The following is a 17,907-nucleotide window of genomic DNA, read 5'->3' as shown; positions in this document are numbered from 1 at the left end:
GCTGTGTGGCATGGAGCGTTGTCCTGCTGGGGAAAAAAATTATCCTCAGAATTGGGGAACGTTGTCAGAGCAGAAGGAAGCAAGTTTTCTTCCAGGACAACCTTGTACGTGGCTTGATTCATGCCGTCCTTCACAAAGACACATCTGCAAGACACAAATCTGTGTCTTGCAGCCACAGTGAAATTTGGTGGAGGATCGGTGATTTTAAATTAATTTTTCCAGAGCTGTATATGGTTGTCCTCTGTAGCTAACTTGGTAGAGCATGGTGCTTGCAATGCCAGGATAGTGGCTTCAACACTGATACGTTCAAAAATGTGTGTGTGTGTGTGTGCGCGCAGTGAGTTTGGCCAACAGCATCAGCAGCAGCAGGGCTGGGGAGGAGAGAACGAGCTGAGTCCAGACAGCGCCTGTTGTGTTGGCTCTGCAGAGTGCCAGGACCAACCCCAGGATGGTAGGACTAGTACACACTACAACAACTATAATAATTATTCCCTGCTACTGCTATAATACTACTACTGGAGCCATAGGATGGTAAGACTAGTATACAGTACTACTATAATACTGCTACTGTAGCCATAGGATGGTAAGACTAGTATACACTACTGCTACTGGAGCCATAGGATGGTAAGACTAGTATACACTACTACTATAGTACTATTACTACCACTACTCTGCTACTCTACTAACACCACTACACTAATATACTACTACTACTACTATAATACTGTTACTATCACTACACTAATCAAATCAAAGTTTATTTGTCACGTGCTCTGAATTCAACAGGTGTAGTAGACCTTACAGTGAGATGCTGAATACAACAGGTGTAGTAGACCTCACAGTGAAATGCTGAATACAACAGGTGTAGTAGACCTTACAGTGAAATGCTGAATACAACAGGTGTAGTAGACCTCACAGTGAAATGCTGAATACAACAGGTGTAGTAGACCTCACAGTGAAATGCTGAATACAACAGGTGTAGTAGACCTTACAGTGAAATGCTGAATACAACAGGTGTAGTAGACCTCACAGTGTAATGCTGAATACAACAGGTGTAGTAGACCTTACAGTGAAATGCTGAATACAACAGGTGTAGTAGACCTTACAGTGAAATGCTGAATACAACAGGTGTAGTAGACCTCACAGTGAAATGCTTACTTACAGGCTCTAACCAATAGTGTAATCTACTACTATAATACTATTACTACTAAAAAGAAAAAGAAACTATACTATGAAACAAAGATAAACGATGGTAAAACGCTTTGGAGCAACTTAAATTACATTTTGGGGGGAAAAAGCCAACTCGGCTTCATCATTCATTGAATCAGATGGCTCGTTCATCAGAAAACCCACTGATATTGCCTACCTACTTTAATGACTTCTTCATTGACAAGATAAGCCTTGTCTCCCCCCTGTAGATACTGACTCCTCTCCTCTCCCCCTGTAGATACTGACTCCTCTCCTCTGTAGATACTGACTCCTCTCCTCTCCCCTTGTAGATACTGACTCCTCTCCTCTCCCCCTGTAGATACTGACTCCTCTCCTCTCCTCTCCCCCTGTAGATACTGACTCCTCTCCCCCTGTAGAGACTGACTCCTCTCCTCTCCCCCTGTAGATACTGACTCCTCTCCCCCTGTAGATACTGACTCCTCTCCTCTTGTCTCCCCCTGTAGATACTGACTCCTCTCCTCCCCCCCTGTAGATACTGACTCCTCTCCTCTTGTCTCCCCCTGTAGATACTGACTCCCTGAGCCAGGTGAGTTCTACAGGTAGTTCTGGAGTGGAGGAAGAGGAGGAAGATCCACAGACACTCCTTAGACAACACTTTGACACCATGGCCAACCACCTGAGCAACGAGGGTACGGATGATGATGTAATGAGCAACCAGCCTCTTGTCTGGGTCAGAGTATGTGAGTCGAGCGGTCGGAAATCTCTCTCTTCGCTCACAGAGCGGTGCGCAACTGCCCCAACTGCCCCACATCCTTTCCAACCGCTCCTCGCTCACAGAAAGAGAGAGAAACTGCCATTCCAAATTCGCTCCGTTAATTAAAGTCACCGTTTAACCAACACCCATCTATTGTTGTGACTACCTGGACCTACCGTTTAACCAACACCCATCTATTGTTGGGACTACCTGGGTCTACCGTTTAACCAACACTCATCTATTGTTGGGACTACCTGGGTCTACCGTTTAACCAACACTCATCTATTGTTGTGACTACCTGGGTCTACCGTTTAACCAACACTCATCTATTGTTGTGACTACCTGGGTCTACCGTTTAACCAACACTCATCTATTGTTGTGACTACCTGGGTCTACCGTTTAACCAACACTCATCTATTGTTGTGACTACCTGGATCTACCGTTTAACCAACACTCATCTATTGTTGTGACTACCTGGATCTACCGTTTAACCACACTCATCTATTGTTGTGACTACCTGGGTCTACCGTTTAACCAACACCCATCTATTGTTGTGACTACCTGGATCTACCGTTTAACCAACACTCATCTATTGTTGTGACTACCTGGATCTACCGTTTAACCAACAGTCATCTATTGTTGTGACTACCTGGGTCTACCGTTTAACCAACACCCATCTATTGTTGTGACTACCTGGATCTACCGTTTAACCAACACTCATCTATTGTTGTGACTACCTGGATCTACCGTTTAACCAACAGTCATCTATTGTTGTGACTACCTGGATCTACCGTTTAACCAACACCCATCTATTGTTGTGACTACCTGGATCTACCGTTTAACCAACACCCATCTATTGTTGTGACTACCTGGATCTACCCTTTAACCAACACCCATCTATTGTTGTGACTACCTGGATCTACTGTTTTTTGGGTTTTGAAATATGGAAACCAAGCAATATGATTGAAAAGTATTATAATAATCAACATGAAAAGGTAACTGTAAGAAGTGGTTATATTTAAACAGTGTATAAACACTGTAAATAGGTCAGGAACCAGACAGGGAGTCTAAGAAGGAATGAATTATTTAGGCTATATTATTAGCCTATTATTTCAAGGCTATAGTCTGTAAAGAAATGCATTGTGAAGCATTTGCGAGAGCGACACACTTGGCTGGGCAGGGACATTAACCGCTCAGCTTTTTAAACATTTTGTTGTATTAAGTATATATTAATATACTGTATTAATTAATAATATACTGTACTGTATTAATTATAGGTTAGAAATTAAGCATATAGGCTGTGATTTACTTTGAATGAAAACAAAAAATGCCATTTATTTGGTGCCTTTTTTGAATTCACTTGTAGAAACAACAGTTTGACCAGAGTCTGTCTGTCAAGCTCATGCGACGGTGTCTGGAGGGGCCGGCCAGCAGGGCAGAATTTCCTCTCAACACTTACAGAGCCACTGGGGATGATAAACACCCTTCAGGCCACTCTTGCTGGGATGCAGATTTTGTATTTTTAAGTAGGCCTACTTTTAGGTTTTTAGGCAAAATAAAGCTTTCATTACGGAAAGCTGCTTGAAAGAGGTAATATGACAGGCCTATTGGAGCAAAATCAATTATACCCTATTGTATAGATAATATACCGTTTTAAAACAAGGCTGGCCAACCCTCTTCCTGGAGATCTACCGTCCTCTAGGTAATCAGTCCAACCCTCTTCCTGGAGATCTACCGTCCTGTAGGTTTACAGTCCAACCCTCTTCCTGGAGATCTAATGTCCTGTAGGTTTTCAGTCCAACCCTCTTCCTGGAGATCTACCGTCCTGTAGGTTTTCAGTCCAACCCTCTTCCTGGAGATCTACCGTCCTGTAGGTTTACAGTCCAACCCTCTTCCTGGAGATCTACCGTCCTGTAGGTTTACAGTCCAACCCTCTTCCTGGAGATCTACCGTCCTGTAGGTTTACAGTCCAACCCTCTTCCTGGAGATCTACCGTCCTGTAGGTTTACAGTCCAAGCCTCTTCCTGGAGATCTAATGTCCTGTAGGTTTACAGTCCAACCCTCTTCCTGGAGATCTACCGTCCTGTAGGTTTTCAGTTCAACCCTCTTCCTGGAGATCTACCATCCTGTGGGTTTTCAGTCCAACCCTCACACACCTGATTCTACTTATTAGCTGCTCAACAAGCCCTTAACTAGCTTAATCAGATATGCTAAATTAGGGTTGGACTGATAACCTACAGGACAGTAGATCTCCAGGAAGAGGGTTGGACTGAAAATCTACAGGACAGTAGATCTCCAGGAAGAGGGTTGGACTGTAAACCTACAGGACAGTGGATCTCCAGGAAGAGGGTTGGGCTGTAAACCTACAGGACAGTGGATCTCCAGGAAGAGGGTTGGGCTGTAAACCTACAGGATGGTAGATCTCCAGGAAGAGGGTTGGACTGAACCTACAAGATGGTAGATCTCCAGGAAGAGGTTTGGGCAGCCCTGGTTTAAGAGATTGGATTTTTAGTTGTTAAATAGTTTGCTACAATGACACACTTAGTTATCTACCCACCTCGTTCCTTTCTGTTAGCATGTACACAGGAAGTACACCATCATGCTTTCAGGATAGGTGTCTTTTCAGATTCTACAATGATTCTTTAGTTGTGGACACTACATCACCACACTCCCTCTCTTGCTCTTGCTTCTCCTCATTTTTGTAAGTCACCTTGAGTTTTCACCTGTGTGTTTTTTATCAGTTTCTTTATGAAATATTTAGCGAACTCTGTGACCGTAGCTAAAGCAAGGGTCTATAGCAGCACACAAGTAGCCTGCAAATGCATGCTGGGCCTGGCGTCCCCTGAGCTCATGAAGTGAGCTGTACTGGCGCTAAATTAGAGCGGGTGAGAAGGTCTTTGGGGAAACTCGCTCCGCGCTGCAGTCAAATTGGGCAGGTTCCACTCCAGTTCACATACTCTGGTCTGGGTCTAACCCTAACTAACCAGGCCGTCGACCAGACAGATGTGGCTGTGTCTCGTAACGCATTTTAAAATGTAACAGTTAGGATGTATTGTAAGCACAGTTTGTAGCTAGCTATAACTGTTATCTGTTCTGCCCCTTTGTAGAGAAGTTTGAGACTGACCTGTCCAGTCTGCAGACTCCATCCATAGAGACAGAGAGCCTCTTCCTCAACCCCCGATTCAGCATCTCTACACGCTTCCTGTCTCGTTTCCAGAGCCGACTCCGGTAAGTAATACCTTGCCTCAGTCAAACCTCACCATACCTTTATGCCGCATTCAAAACAACTGGGAACCTGGGGAATCTCCAACGTCAGTGCGTTCAAGACAACTAGGAACTCTGGAGGGGACGACGACAGTATTCCAGCTCGGAATTCAAAGTCGGAAACTCAGGCATCTTTCTAGAGCTCTGACTTTCCGACCTGAAGATCACTGACGTCATGATTTGACTTCCCCCCCCCAAGAGTTCCCAGTTGTCTTGAAAGCCCCATTTACCTCAGTCACACCTTACCTCGCCTCAGTCACACCTCCCCCTGTATTGATGCAGTGTGCGGTTAGTATTCACATACATCACTGATTTTGTACAGGAGCATCAATATATATACTAATTCAATCATGCAATGTGTACTTGTTTTTAGTTTTTTAAAACCTGTCCTAATTATTTTCCGTGGCGTGTTAGTGGTCCTGGTTCTGCCCTGCGTCCCGCTCCTCTCCCGCCCAGCATCACTGAGGAGCCCAGCAGCCTCTCCTGTCCTGACCCGACCCCCAGCCTCAACACCACTCAGGTACTGGCCTGTTCCTCACTTATCTTGTTCACAGATTCTTCCGCCAAAATGTGAGGAAGGTCTGGTGGAACACGACGTCAATATTGGCCTTCGTTAGGATACAGAGTGGCAGGAGATTTCTCCCGGCGTATTACTCATTGGTTTAAAGGCCCAGAGCAGAATATTTCCTGTGTTTTTATATTTATTTTCACAATGAGGTTGGAATAATACTGTGAAATTGTGATAAATGGCCTTTTTAGTGTAAGAGCTGTTTGAAAAGACTGTCTGAAATTTCTGCCCGTTTTGGTGGGATGGAGTTTTGGCCTGCCTGGTGACATCACTAGGCGGTAAATGAGTTCCAAACCAGAGTTCCAAACCAGAGTTCCAAACCAGAGTTCCAAACCAGAGTTCCAAACCAGAGTTCCAAACCAGAGTTCCAAACCAGAGTTCCAAACCAGAGTTCCAAACCAGAGTTCCAAACCAGAGTTCCAAACCAGAGTTCCAAACCAGAGTTCCAAACCAGAGTTCCAAACCTCTACTAATAATAATTGTCCGTTTTTCTCTCCCCATTCCCAGACAGTCCTAGCAAAATTATTGCTTCAGAAGTTGCTATTTGCTAAGAAGCAATTTTTGTTTGTTTTTTTGACCATTTTAATTGAAAATAATCTTAGTAAGGTACTTGTTACCCAGAAATTATGACATTGAGATAAAACATTTTTTTTTTTTAAATGTTCCATTGGAACTATAATCGTCTTAATCTACCAACCAATCATTTCCCACAACACCTTCCCCCCACGTGTCTTGTGCGCCTGTTCTATCGACCCGAAGTTTCAACTTGAAACTCTTATTGGGAAAGTTTTCCACTCAAACGCGACACGCATCGACCACAGATTTTAGGGGAGTTAGTCTTTGTTCTTCTCGTGAAGCCATTCGTTAGCTAGCTATGTCCTTTGCTAGTTGGAAGGTAGGACCTGTTGTGTTCTTCTCCCTTTGAGGTTAGAGGGAATGTTTTTGCTAGCACACCACAAGTTCCTACCCGAGTCCTGCCTCCATTTGGAGCCACGCCTCAGTCGTGTGATTCGCTAAAATTAAATAATGACATACTTTACTCAGTAAGGTCATTCACAAATAATTCCATGGTCACTCCCACTAAGACCAATTTTGAATGGTTGATTTTACCAGGCTTATATCCGCTGTGCGAGGTTAGTTCCTCATCAACACGCAGAACACAAGATACAAATCAGGGGCCAGATCCTAACCTGAGATGCATGCAAATCATATTTTGATGTTAATCTCCCATAAGATTTCATGAAAGTCACTGGAGATGTGTTTTTTCTCTCTACAGGCCAACTCAAAGCAGTTTGTCGTGAGCAGTACTACAGAATCTCTTCAAGAGGAGAGCCAGGCCCCTGGTGAGTACTAGTCTAGAGGTAGACTGATGTGGTGTCGGGTTTTAATTTACCGGACGTTTTCAGAAAGGTGTTGGACGTGTAACGCATTAAGGTGTCAACCCACTGTGCTGAAAATCACATTTTAGATTATTGTAATTCACTTTAACAGAATAGAAATTAGCCTGTAAAGTTGTACTAAAGTCAAATGATGTTCTTATACCAACATGATAGGTTTTACGGAAAAGCGAAAAGTTGTCTGCTGCATCTTCATCCCTGCTATAAATCATAAATTATCATTTAAAAAAATGTATTCAAATATAATATTTGCGAACGACCTGTCCTAAAGGCTATTTGTATGAACATTTTTCAATAATAAATAACAAAACACAGCTATTTTCAAATTGTAATTAGGCCTAATAAATAACACAACATGGCTGCCTACGAACACCAGGGCGGCCGCTCATGGCTAGAAGGGATCCAACTTTTGTCAAAATAACGTCAGATTTGACTTTTCGTAGCCGGTTAGGAGAATGAACGTAGCCGGTTAGGAGAATGAACGTAGCCGGTTAGGAGAATGAACGTAGCCGGTTAGGAGAATGAACGTAGCCGTTTAGGAGAATTAGGTTAAAGTTATGAAAAGGATTGGGGTTAGCTAAAATGTCTTCCAGCCATGGCCGGGTCTCCCTGCTCCCTGCTGCGGTACAGCACCACAAATAAATGATCAAATAGGTTTTGGACATATTCGATATGTAAATAAGCTAAATTCATTAAGGCTGGTTCATTGAGAGAAAGCTTAGAGGCACTGAGTTTGAAGGTAGGCCTTGAAATACATCCACATGTACATCTCCAATTGACTCAAATTATGTCAATTAGCCTATCAGAAGCTTCTAAAGCCATGACATCATTTTCTTGCATTTTCCAAGCTGTTTAAAGGCACAGTCAACTTAGTGTATGTAAACTTCTAATCCACTGGAAATGTGATACAGTGAAATAATCTGTCAGTAAACAATTGTTGGAAAAATGACTTGTGTCATGCACAAAGTAGATGTCCTAACCGACTTGCCAAAACTATAGTTTGTTAACAAGAAATTTGTGGAGTGGTTGAAAAACGAGTTTTAATGACTCCAACCTAAAGTGTATGTAAACTTCCCGACTTCGACTGTGCATGGCTTATTGATAACTCTATTTCCTACTATAGGCAGTTGTAGGTCTAATGATTTCAACATTAAGTCACCAATGTGTTAAGTCGATATCACGGTTTTAGTTTCCCCAACTGCTATTGAATAAGCTCAACTGAAAAATCACCAAATTGCTCATGATACACATTACTGTATCAATCCATTCCAAATCTTGACACTATACATGACACGGGGGTGGAATATGTTGAATTGTCCAGGGCAGCAGCAGACCTACTAGGACTGGGCTTGACAAACACAAATCATTGGCCTCTAATTTACTTGTTTGCGGCGGTGGACCTTGGCCAGCTCAAAGTGAGCCGCTGCTGTTGGGAAATCAAAACTGTCCAACTCCTTGGAGCAACGAGATGCACATCAGACTCGCTACTTTTGTCCTCAAAAAAGGAGGGATCTTGAGACCGTCTTTACTCTGTTTTGGAGAACGAATCTCCTCTCGGCTGGCACACTGGAAATGGGGATAATCACCATTATTTTTACAATGGATTTTATTTTTCTCCAGGACAATTTGACCGGCAACAACTTTATGTATGGGCTTTACATTTTTTGAAACGGCCAAAAGCCAGAATTTACCGGCTAACTGAAACCCTGGTGTGGTGGATGCTGTAGTGAGCGTGGGTATAAACTTGTCATCTCTCGGGTCTGTTGGTTGCTAGAAGAATCATCCAGAACCATCCAGTGGGGCTAAGGAGGTCGGCTTAATGATTTGGGCTTGTCTGTCTGTCTCTCTGTCTGTCTGTTTGATGGTCTGTCTGTCGGTTTGCTGGCTGGTTGACTGTTGCTATAACAATCCAGTGAGGGGTGTGAAGTGTCATCTAAGGCGCTCCTCTTCAGTTCAGCCGGTCCAGCAGACTCCCCAACCCCGCCATCCCCAACGCAGCCGCAAAACCATAGCTGTCCTACACTGGAGAGATACTCTGGGAGGTGTGTGTGTGTGTGTGTGTGTGTGGTCGATCCACCACAGCATTGATTATTGTGACTCGCCTAGTGTCATGGGATAGCTAGACTTGGTTCTCTGTATCCTTGTCTCCATCTCTCTCTGGGTTCCACTGGTACTGGGGTTCTACCGTCTGGGGTTCTACCGTCTGGGGTTCCACCGTCTGGGGTTCTACCGGTGCTGGCAGCCTGCTCTGATGTATAGACCACACGGGGTGATAATCTGGTTTCTAGGATGCTATATGAGACTTTGTTACAGTAAACCAGCATTTCTCCATCCTGGTCCTGGTGACCTAAAGATGTACACTACTTCCCCCCCCCCCCCCCCCCCCCCCCCAGGATCAGGATGGAGAAACAGTGGAGTAAATAACCCTGAATGTCATTTGAACCTGTAGTCTTTCTGTTCCAATCTGTCAGATGTGACAGATAAGACGCTGAAGTCTCAGTCTAGTGGTCCATCATCATCCAGCTCTACCCTCAAACCCTCCCAGCCCGTCCTGGACAAGGAGCCCCTGAACCGGCTGCCTCGCCAGCGTTACATGGGCACCACCACCAGCTCCAGAGCCAAGAGGTCCCAGGGTGGTGAGGGCCTGAACATCTCCCCGACTGAGGAGCACTCTGCTGGTGGCAAGATCATGGAGGCGAGAGCCTCATCCCTCCAGGACCTCCAGGACATTACAGACCCGGAGTGCAAGGAGAATCTGCCGCCCCTTGTAGTCCAGCCCCTTGTAGTCCAGCCCCTTGTAGTCCAGCCCCTTGTAGTCCAGCCCCCTATAATCCAGCCCCCTGTAGTCCAGCCCCCTGTAATCCAAACCACCACCACTTCCTCAGTGGAGCCTCCTGCTCCTGCCAGCCAGCCTCCCTCCGTCCCTCCTTCTCCTACGGGGAACCACAGAGCCAGAGCAGCTCTCCACCTGGACCTGGCTGTGCCCTCTGACCCCTCCACACTAACCTTCCCTCTGGCCTCCCACAAGTCCCAGAGGAGGTTTGGAGACTCGACCCGCCCAACACGTCACTCCTTGGTCACCCCCACTGAGATGCGTTCTCTGGGGAAGGAGGCGAAGAGGTGCCTCCGTAACATGGAGGACAACTTGGGGCAACGGGGAGGATTATCAGGGCTCCGTAGCAGCCTGGTCCCCACCAACGCCACGTCTCCGGCCTCCACCAACGCCACGTCTCCGGCCCCCGCCCTGGCCCCCACTATGGCCCCAACCCCCAGTCTGTGCTCAACCATCCCTCAAGCCCAGCTCACTGAGAGCCCCTCCCATCTGCCCCAGCTGCAGCAGGCTAGCGACAGTCCCGTCTCTGGTTCTGCCTGTTCTTTCCCTCTCCATGGTGACTCTGGTCTCCACGGGGACTCTATAGAGGAAACCCTGAACCTTCAGATGTGTCACCAGGTAGCCAACGAGTTGAGGCACACCATGAGAAGAGCCGTCGCGTTCTACAACAAGGTCAGATTACAAACGAATGAAAAATTCTATTCACTAGCTTTTCAAATATGCATGTTTTATCAAGTTTTAACCAGCCTGTCCCAACGTTTCAACTCGGCCTCTGTCCTTTCAAAGGCATACTGCTGATTTTTTTTTTTGTAGATATTTCAGTCGTTTCTCTACTTAACCAGAGAGTCCGAGCTCATGGATACCATTTTTTTTAATCTCTGCGTGCAGTTTGGAGATTGAAGTTAGCACGTCGTTAGTTTAGAGCAAATGCAGTTTGGAGATTGAAGTTAGCATGTCGTTAGCTTAGCGCAAATGCTTTTAGTCTCCCGGGACAGTAGCCAGCTCCTCTCAAAAGCAGGGGCATAAACTGTCTAACTACTCAAACTGGGTCATTTATAGTCTTACAAAGCTATACATAGTAATCAATATTTTATACATTTTGTTAATTTCACTTATAATCATAAGATACCAGATTCTATCTACTTCCTCATTCCGTTGTCACATAGAGATCGCAACATATCTGTCCCATTATGGCCTCCGAGAACATGGACACCACCATTGAGACCGATACAACGTTCTCTCTCTCTCTCTGCTCTCGCTCTGTCTCGCTCTGTCTCGCTCTGTCTCGCTCTGTCTCGCTCTGTCTCGCTCTGTCTCGCTCTGTCTCTCTCTGTCTCTCTCTGTCTCTCTCTGTCTCTCTCTGTCTCTCTCTGTCTCTCTCTGTCTCTCTCTGTCTCTCTCTCTCTGTTCTCTCACAGGTCTGCTGCATGACAGACAGCCCAGAGCAGCAGGGCCAGATGTCGGCCATTTTAAAAGAGGCCTTCTGTGTGGCGCAGACGGAGCTGGACTCTGTTTCCCCTTCAGGTCAGAGGTCAGCAGCAGGTCACAGCGCCCCCTGTCCCCTGGAGGACTCTCCAGGTCGCCAGCTGAGAGACGACCGGACCGTGGCTCTACTGGAGAAATACTCCGAGATGCTGCTGTTTATTGCTGAGAAGAAGATGGACAGTAGCTAGCTGATGGGATTGCCCCGCTAATATCAGAAGTTACTTTTCTGTAGCGGGTTAGGGGAATTAGGTTAAGGTTAGGAAAAAGTTATCCTTGACGCGACTCGAAATATGCACGTTTTAACAGACATGACCCTAGCTGATGGAGGATGAGACAAGACGTCCTTACGCGAAGCAAATATTAACTAACCAGATGAACAGTTAGATTGCTTTCACTTCCCACCAGTCTGTTTCAATAGCATCCTGGCCCTTTAACTAACAGCACCTTTTTAAACCTGACCGGGCGACTGTCTCTGTATATTAGAATGTTTATTTAGATTTGTTTTAAACCTGTACTTTTAGTGAATGTTTAGCACCGCATTAGAGATTGACTGAAATAAGTCACTGGTAAATACATGCTTCACAATCTAGTTTAAAGTCTCCAACTTGTTTAAAATCTTTTTTTATTTTTTTTTAGCTTTGTCTTATTTTCCTCTTTATCTTAATGGATGTTTTATTTCATGTTTTCTTTCTTTTTGCTTATTGCTTTAATTGAAGCTCTTGTTTTGTCTAGTCTTTTTTTGTGTGTGGTAGCTGTTGTCATTCTTCAATTTATTTAGCTCTCAGTGGTGGTTTGCTTTGTAAGTCGCTGCAGGGTCCGTATTTTGCTTTGTAAGTCGCTGCAGGGTCCGTATTTTGCTTTGTAAGTCGCTGCAGGGTCCGTATTTTGCTTTGTAAGTCGCTGCAGGGTCCGTATTTTGCTTTGTAAGTCGCTGCAGGGTCCGTATTTTGCTTTGTAAGTCGCTGCAGGGTCCGTATCCACAAAAGCATCTCTGCTGATCTAGCATCAGTTTATCATTTTAGATCAAACACAATGCATTGTGGTTATTTTTATGAATACGATTACATTAGACAGATCCTAGATCAGCAAATCTCCTCTGGGATTCTTTTTTTTAGGCTTTGAGCCCAGGTCCTTAAACCCCATTCTGTATCTAACCTTGTAGCCATGTAGACTTTATTTAAAAACATGATCTATTGAGCATCAAAGCAGTCAATGAGGAGGAGTCATTCAGCCATAACCAAAGTGACCTGCTTTAATCAGTGTTTACATGTTTTAAACTGTTATTACTGTGGTCCGTTACTTTTGTTTCTGTACAAGTTATGTTTGCTATTTGATACTGAGTTTTCTCTTATCTAAGCAGTCAAGTTGAAGTTCAGTATTAGTTTGGTTTCTGTTTGTTTCCTATTGAGGTTGGGAGCCAACAGACACTAGTGTTAAGGGCTCTATTATGTTAAAGCCTCTACCATCAGATGGGTATGATAGTCTCACCGTCACCTGCAGTGTTTTGTACAGTCCCCGTGGTGTTTCACTGTGTACTTCATGGTTTCACGTGAAATTGTTTAATTTCAATGTAAATTATTTGTAATATTTTACCTATTTTTGCTTTTTGCATTCATACAAAATGTCTATTTTACTAAGAATTTGTAATAAAGGTGTTTTACATTTTGCTTTGTGTGTTCTCCATACAACAACCAGACTAGCTTTAATGTGGAATCCACGGGGGGGGGGGGGCAGGAACAGATGAAGGTCTGGAGAACGTCTGTGGCAGAGGAATGAATGCGCCCAAGGTCTGCAGAGGAGGACCCTGGAGAACATCTGTGGAGAACCTCTGTGGAGACAGAACTGAAAGGAATTAGGGCGTCATCCTTGAAGAGAACTGCTAAACACAGACCTACTGAAGGCAGTCCTGGGAGGGGGATCTCCTTTTGAAATATAGACCAAATTGCTCATTGTCTTGATTCAGTCATGCACTTTCTGTTGGCCCATATATATACATTATTTTAGTTGGTTAGACTAGTGCTGCGTTGATGTGCTATTCGGGAACTAGGAATCATCCGAATTTTCCCGACTTGCGAACTGGTTGAACGCAGCATGTGAATAACTACAACCAGTTAGCAAATCGGAAGTTTCCTAGTTCCTGATTTAGCACCTGAACGTGGCATAAGATAGTAGGTGTTATTTGACAGTGGTCACATTCAAACAGATGTGTTGTTTTAATATGCATTGTACTTCAGCACGGGTGTGTCCTGCTCTAACATGTCTTCAATGACGCCGATGACGAGTCCAGTCTGACTCAGGAAAACGACGCTAAACAGCATCTGATTGGATGGGAAACTTGTTGTTCGCCCGACCGAACTGGTAACTTCCATGTTGACAGCCGAGAAGTCTCGGTAGAGATTTTATTGAAACGGAAAATGTAATAAATGTTTCTCTGATATACAATAGACTAAACTATTTGGCAATGCCGTTTAGTAACAGCCTAAATTGTCGTAGGATTAGTGTATCATGGCGGCGCTAGGAGCGGAGTGTGTCGAGGCGTTTAAAGTGGAAGAAAAGATAAACGCACAGAAGACGGACGACTCATGGAAACGTCATATCATCCGCCAACTCAAACATCGGGATAAGTATCAGAAGGCGATGTTTCAAGATGTCATACTGGCATGTATGTAGAAGTATTTTGTTGAAGGTCTTGTGTTTAGTCGTTTTCTTTCAGATGGCCTAAAAAGCTTTTAAGTAATAAAGCAAGATTCGTTTTCCGATTCAAGACAGTTGTAGAAATACTGTCATGCTGCAACACTAGATAACGAGGTTTCAATTCAATTGGCGACAGATTTCCATTCGAATACGATAGAATCCGCATTAAAATAAAAAGTGCATTTTGACACCAAATTCACTTTTTTTGCGGATAAAATCAGTGCGTGATGACGTAGGACACACACACAACGTAGGTCTACCTTTTTACTTTACGTTTTCATGTACCAATTAAACATCTAAATAATTCAATGTTTCCATCGTCTTTTCAACTCTACGGATAGTTTCGTCACAAACTGTTGCGTTAAATAGCAAATGTGCCTCCTCTGGTTTTGGGACGTGCTCTCTATCCCAACAGCTCACAGACACAGTGCTGGTAGGCTAGTCTACATTATGACATTTATTATGGATAAAAGGGAGAATATTTGTCAAAACGACATTCAAGCATCGTGTCACCAGGATAAGACCCTCTATTGGAAAAGAGCATTAAGATCACAGTGCACGTTCACCATCCTGTGAAGTTCATCAATGTATTTAATCTAGCCTAATAACCTGTATGGTTTCCTGAATTGTAGTGGGAGGACCACACACCATATCCATCACTAATAAACTGTATGGTTTCCTGATTTGTAGTGGGAGGACCACACACCATATCCATCACTAATAAACTGTATGGTTTCCTGATTTGTAGTGGGAGGACCACACACCATATCCATCACTAATAAACTGTATGGTTTCCTGATTTGTAGTGGGAGGACCACACACCATATCCATCACTAATAAACTGTATGGTTTCCTGATTTGTAGTGGGAGGACCACACACCATATCCATCACTAATAAACTTGATGGTTATTATATCAACATTTGCGCATAAGGACGTTGCCACCGCAATTTTCGTGCATTATTAAGTTTACCCACACAAAAATATCCCACCATTTCAAACTAACAAATAATCTATCAGCAGTTGTAAAACTGTACCATCACAGCTGTCATATTTGTTTTTATATGGTATGACTACTTGCATAAAAACTGTGGTTGGAAATGTGGTTTATGTAACAAAAACGAATGTAGCTAGGTTTCCCTCCAATTGGCAACAGATTTCCATGCGAATATTATTAAATCTGCATAAAAACAATATTAGCAATTTCTCACCAGAGATGTTTCCATCAAATTGACTTGTTGGTGATAAAAGTGTGTGCATGATGATGTAGTGCACATAAAAAAATACCCTTTTTCCGTTCAATTCCCATTTACCGAAAAAAAACAAAACAAATTAAATGGGTTTCCATCACATTTTCAACTCTACTGAAGGTCGTCCCCCCCCCCCCCCCAAAAAAAAGTGTGCGTTATATAGTGAGTGTGCCGACTCTAGTATTGAGCTACAGCCAACAGCTGGCACATACAGTACAGTAGTCAACATGATGAGATTATTATGGACAAAAGAGCAAGTTATTTGTATTTGTCAAACTGCAGCCAAGCATCGATGATGTGTAGGCCGTCACTGTAAATAAGAATTTGTTCTTAAGGCTTCCTGAGTGGCGCAGTGGTCTAAGGCTGCAGTGCTATCTGTGCCACTAGAGATCCTGGTTCGAGTCCTGTCTTTGTCGCAGCTGGCCACGACCGGGTTTGGCCGGCAGGGATGTCCTTGTCCCATCTAGCGGCTCCTGTGGCGGGCCGGGCGTATGCACACTGACATGGTCGCCAGTTATTTCCGCCGACACGGTGTTTCCTCCGACACATTGGTGTGACTGGCTCCTGGGTTAAGCGGGCATTGTGTCTAGAATCAGTTCGGCTTAGTTGGGTCGTGTTTCGGAGGACGGATGGCTCTCAACCTTCGCTTCTCCCAAGTCCGTACGGGAGTTGCAGCAACAAGACTGTGACTACCAATTGGATACCATGAAAAAGGGGTAACCCCCCCACCCCCAAAAAACTATTTTGTTCTTTAGTTAAATAAAAAAAATCATGTCACCAGTAAGACGTTTAATATTAATTTGAAAGGAGCATCAAGCTCATCACCCTGTGAAGTTCATCACCATTTATTTAATCTGTAGCCAAAAAAAACGGAATGCTTTTGCGTGACTCCAAATTTACTTCAGTATTATGGTTATATCAATATTTGCACATAAGAAAGTTTCCACGGAAATTTCGCATTATTAATTTTACTAACACAAAAATGTCTAAAAACCTGTTTTTGCTTTGTCATTATGGGGTATTATGTGTAGATTGATGAGGGGTAAAACAATTTAATCCATTTTAGAATAAGGCTGTAATGTAACAAAATGGGGAAAAAGTCAAGGGGTCTGAATACTTTCTGAATGCACTGTATAATGATGTTCTGTGTTCTATAATGATGTTCTGTGTTCTATAATGATGTTCTATAATGATGTTCTGTGTTCTATACTGATGTCATCCTACAGATATCAATCTGCTGGAGAGGTCCAATCAGAGAGCCCTCATCACGAAAGGCATCCTGGGATCTGGTTCAAGGTCATTATTACACTAGAAGAATGATGTTGTCAATGTACTTACTTCTCAATGGACGTATTTAGCTTGTTTTGATGTGTAAGGCCAGGACTTTCCCACCCAGGAAGAACTCTGCCCTATTGATGTTTGAGATAGAAACCTGTATGGAATATTTCCTGTGAGAGATAGTTTGTCCTGTTTGTTAAGTGTCTGTGTGTTTTGTATTTGTTTATAGTATGGATCCCCATTAGTTCCTGCCAAGGCAGCAGCTACTCTTCCTGGGGTTTATTATGGATCCCCATTAGTTCCTGCCAAGGCAGCAGCTACTCTTCCTGGGGTTTATTATGGATCCCCATTAGTTCCTGCCAAGGCAGCAGCTACTCTTCCTGGGGTTTATTATGGATCCCCATTAGTTCCTGCCATGGCAGCAGCTACTCTACCTGGGGTTTATAATGGATCCCCATTAGTTCCTGCCAAGACAGCAGCTACTCTTCCTGGGGTTTATTATGGATCCCCATTAGTTCCTGCCAAGGCAGCAGCTACTCTTCCTGGGGTTTATTATGGATCCCCATTAGTTCCTACCAAGGCAGCAGCTACTCTTCCTGGGGTTTATTATGGATCCCCATTAGTTCCTACCAAGGCAGCAGCTACTCTTCCTGGGGTTTATTAGGGATCCCCATTAGTTCCTGCCAAGGCAGCAGCTACTCTTCCTGGGGTTTATTAGGGATCCCCATTAGTTCCTACCAAGGCAGCAGCTACTCTTCCTGGGGTTTATTATGGATCCCCATTAGTTCCTGCCAAGGCAGCAGCTACTCTTCCTGGGGTTTATTATGGATCCCCATTAGTTCCTGCCAAGGCAGCAGCTACTCTTCCTGGGGTTTATTATGGATCCCCATTAGTTCCTGCCAAGGCAGCAGCTACTCTTCCTGGGGTTTATTATGGATCCCCATTAGTTCCTGCCATGGCAGCAGCTACTCTACCTGGGGTTTATAATGGATCCCCATTAGTTCCTGCCAAGACAGCAGCTACTCTTCCTGGGGTTTATTATGGATCCCCATTAGTTCCTGCCAAGGCAGCAGCTACTCTTCCTGGGGTTTATTATGGATCCCCATTAGTTCCTACCAAGGCAGCAGCTACTCTTCCTGGGGTTTATTATGGATCCCCATTAGTTCCTACCAAGGCAGCAGCTACTCTTCCTGGGGTTTATTAGGGATCCCCATT

General features: G+C 44.1%; 2 protein-coding genes across 4 annotated transcripts in view; both read left to right on the top strand.

The window, feature by feature from the left end:
• The window catches only part of wdr62 (WD repeat domain 62), a 53,554-nt gene extending 40,416 nt beyond the window's left edge, over nt 1–13,138 (top strand). The window contains exons 24-31 of one of the 2 annotated variants that reach the window (XM_029773887.1): nt 339–451; nt 1,737–1,859; nt 5,032–5,152; nt 5,603–5,708; nt 7,033–7,099; nt 9,067–9,195; nt 9,625–10,658; nt 11,405–13,138. In XM_029773887.1, coding sequence (XP_029629747.1) covers nt 339–451; nt 1,737–1,859; nt 5,032–5,152; nt 5,603–5,708; nt 7,033–7,099; nt 9,067–9,195; nt 9,625–10,658; nt 11,405–11,659 — 1,948 coding nt within the window. In that variant the 3' untranslated portion in view covers nt 11,660–13,138. The remainder of the gene's footprint in view (nt 1–338; nt 452–1,736; nt 1,860–5,031; nt 5,153–5,602; nt 5,709–7,032; nt 7,100–9,066; nt 9,196–9,624; nt 10,659–11,404) is intronic. The other variant, XM_029773888.1, reaches the window with a different exon arrangement.
• Nucleotides 13,139–13,663: 525 nt separating this feature from the next.
• Nucleotides 13,664–17,907, top strand: part of atg16l2 (ATG16 autophagy related 16-like 2 (S. cerevisiae)) — a 50,726-nt gene continuing 46,482 nt past the window's right edge. Inside the window, exons 1-3 of one of the 2 annotated variants that reach the window (XM_029773885.1) lie at nt 13,665–13,829; nt 13,965–14,133; nt 16,641–16,710. In XM_029773885.1, the coding sequence (XP_029629745.1) occupies nt 13,977–14,133; nt 16,641–16,710 (227 nt within the window). In that variant the 5' untranslated portion in view covers nt 13,665–13,829; nt 13,965–13,976. Of the gene's footprint in view, nt 14,134–16,640; nt 16,711–17,907 lie in introns of both variants that reach the window. The other variant, XM_029773886.1, reaches the window with a different exon arrangement.

Source organism: Salmo trutta, chromosome 13 (genome assembly GCF_901001165.1).
Source record: "Salmo trutta chromosome 13, fSalTru1.1, whole genome shotgun sequence".
Lineage (NCBI taxonomy): Eukaryota > Metazoa > Chordata > Actinopteri > Salmoniformes > Salmonidae > Salmo > Salmo trutta.
This window is presented reverse-complemented; position numbering and strand designations above follow the sequence as displayed.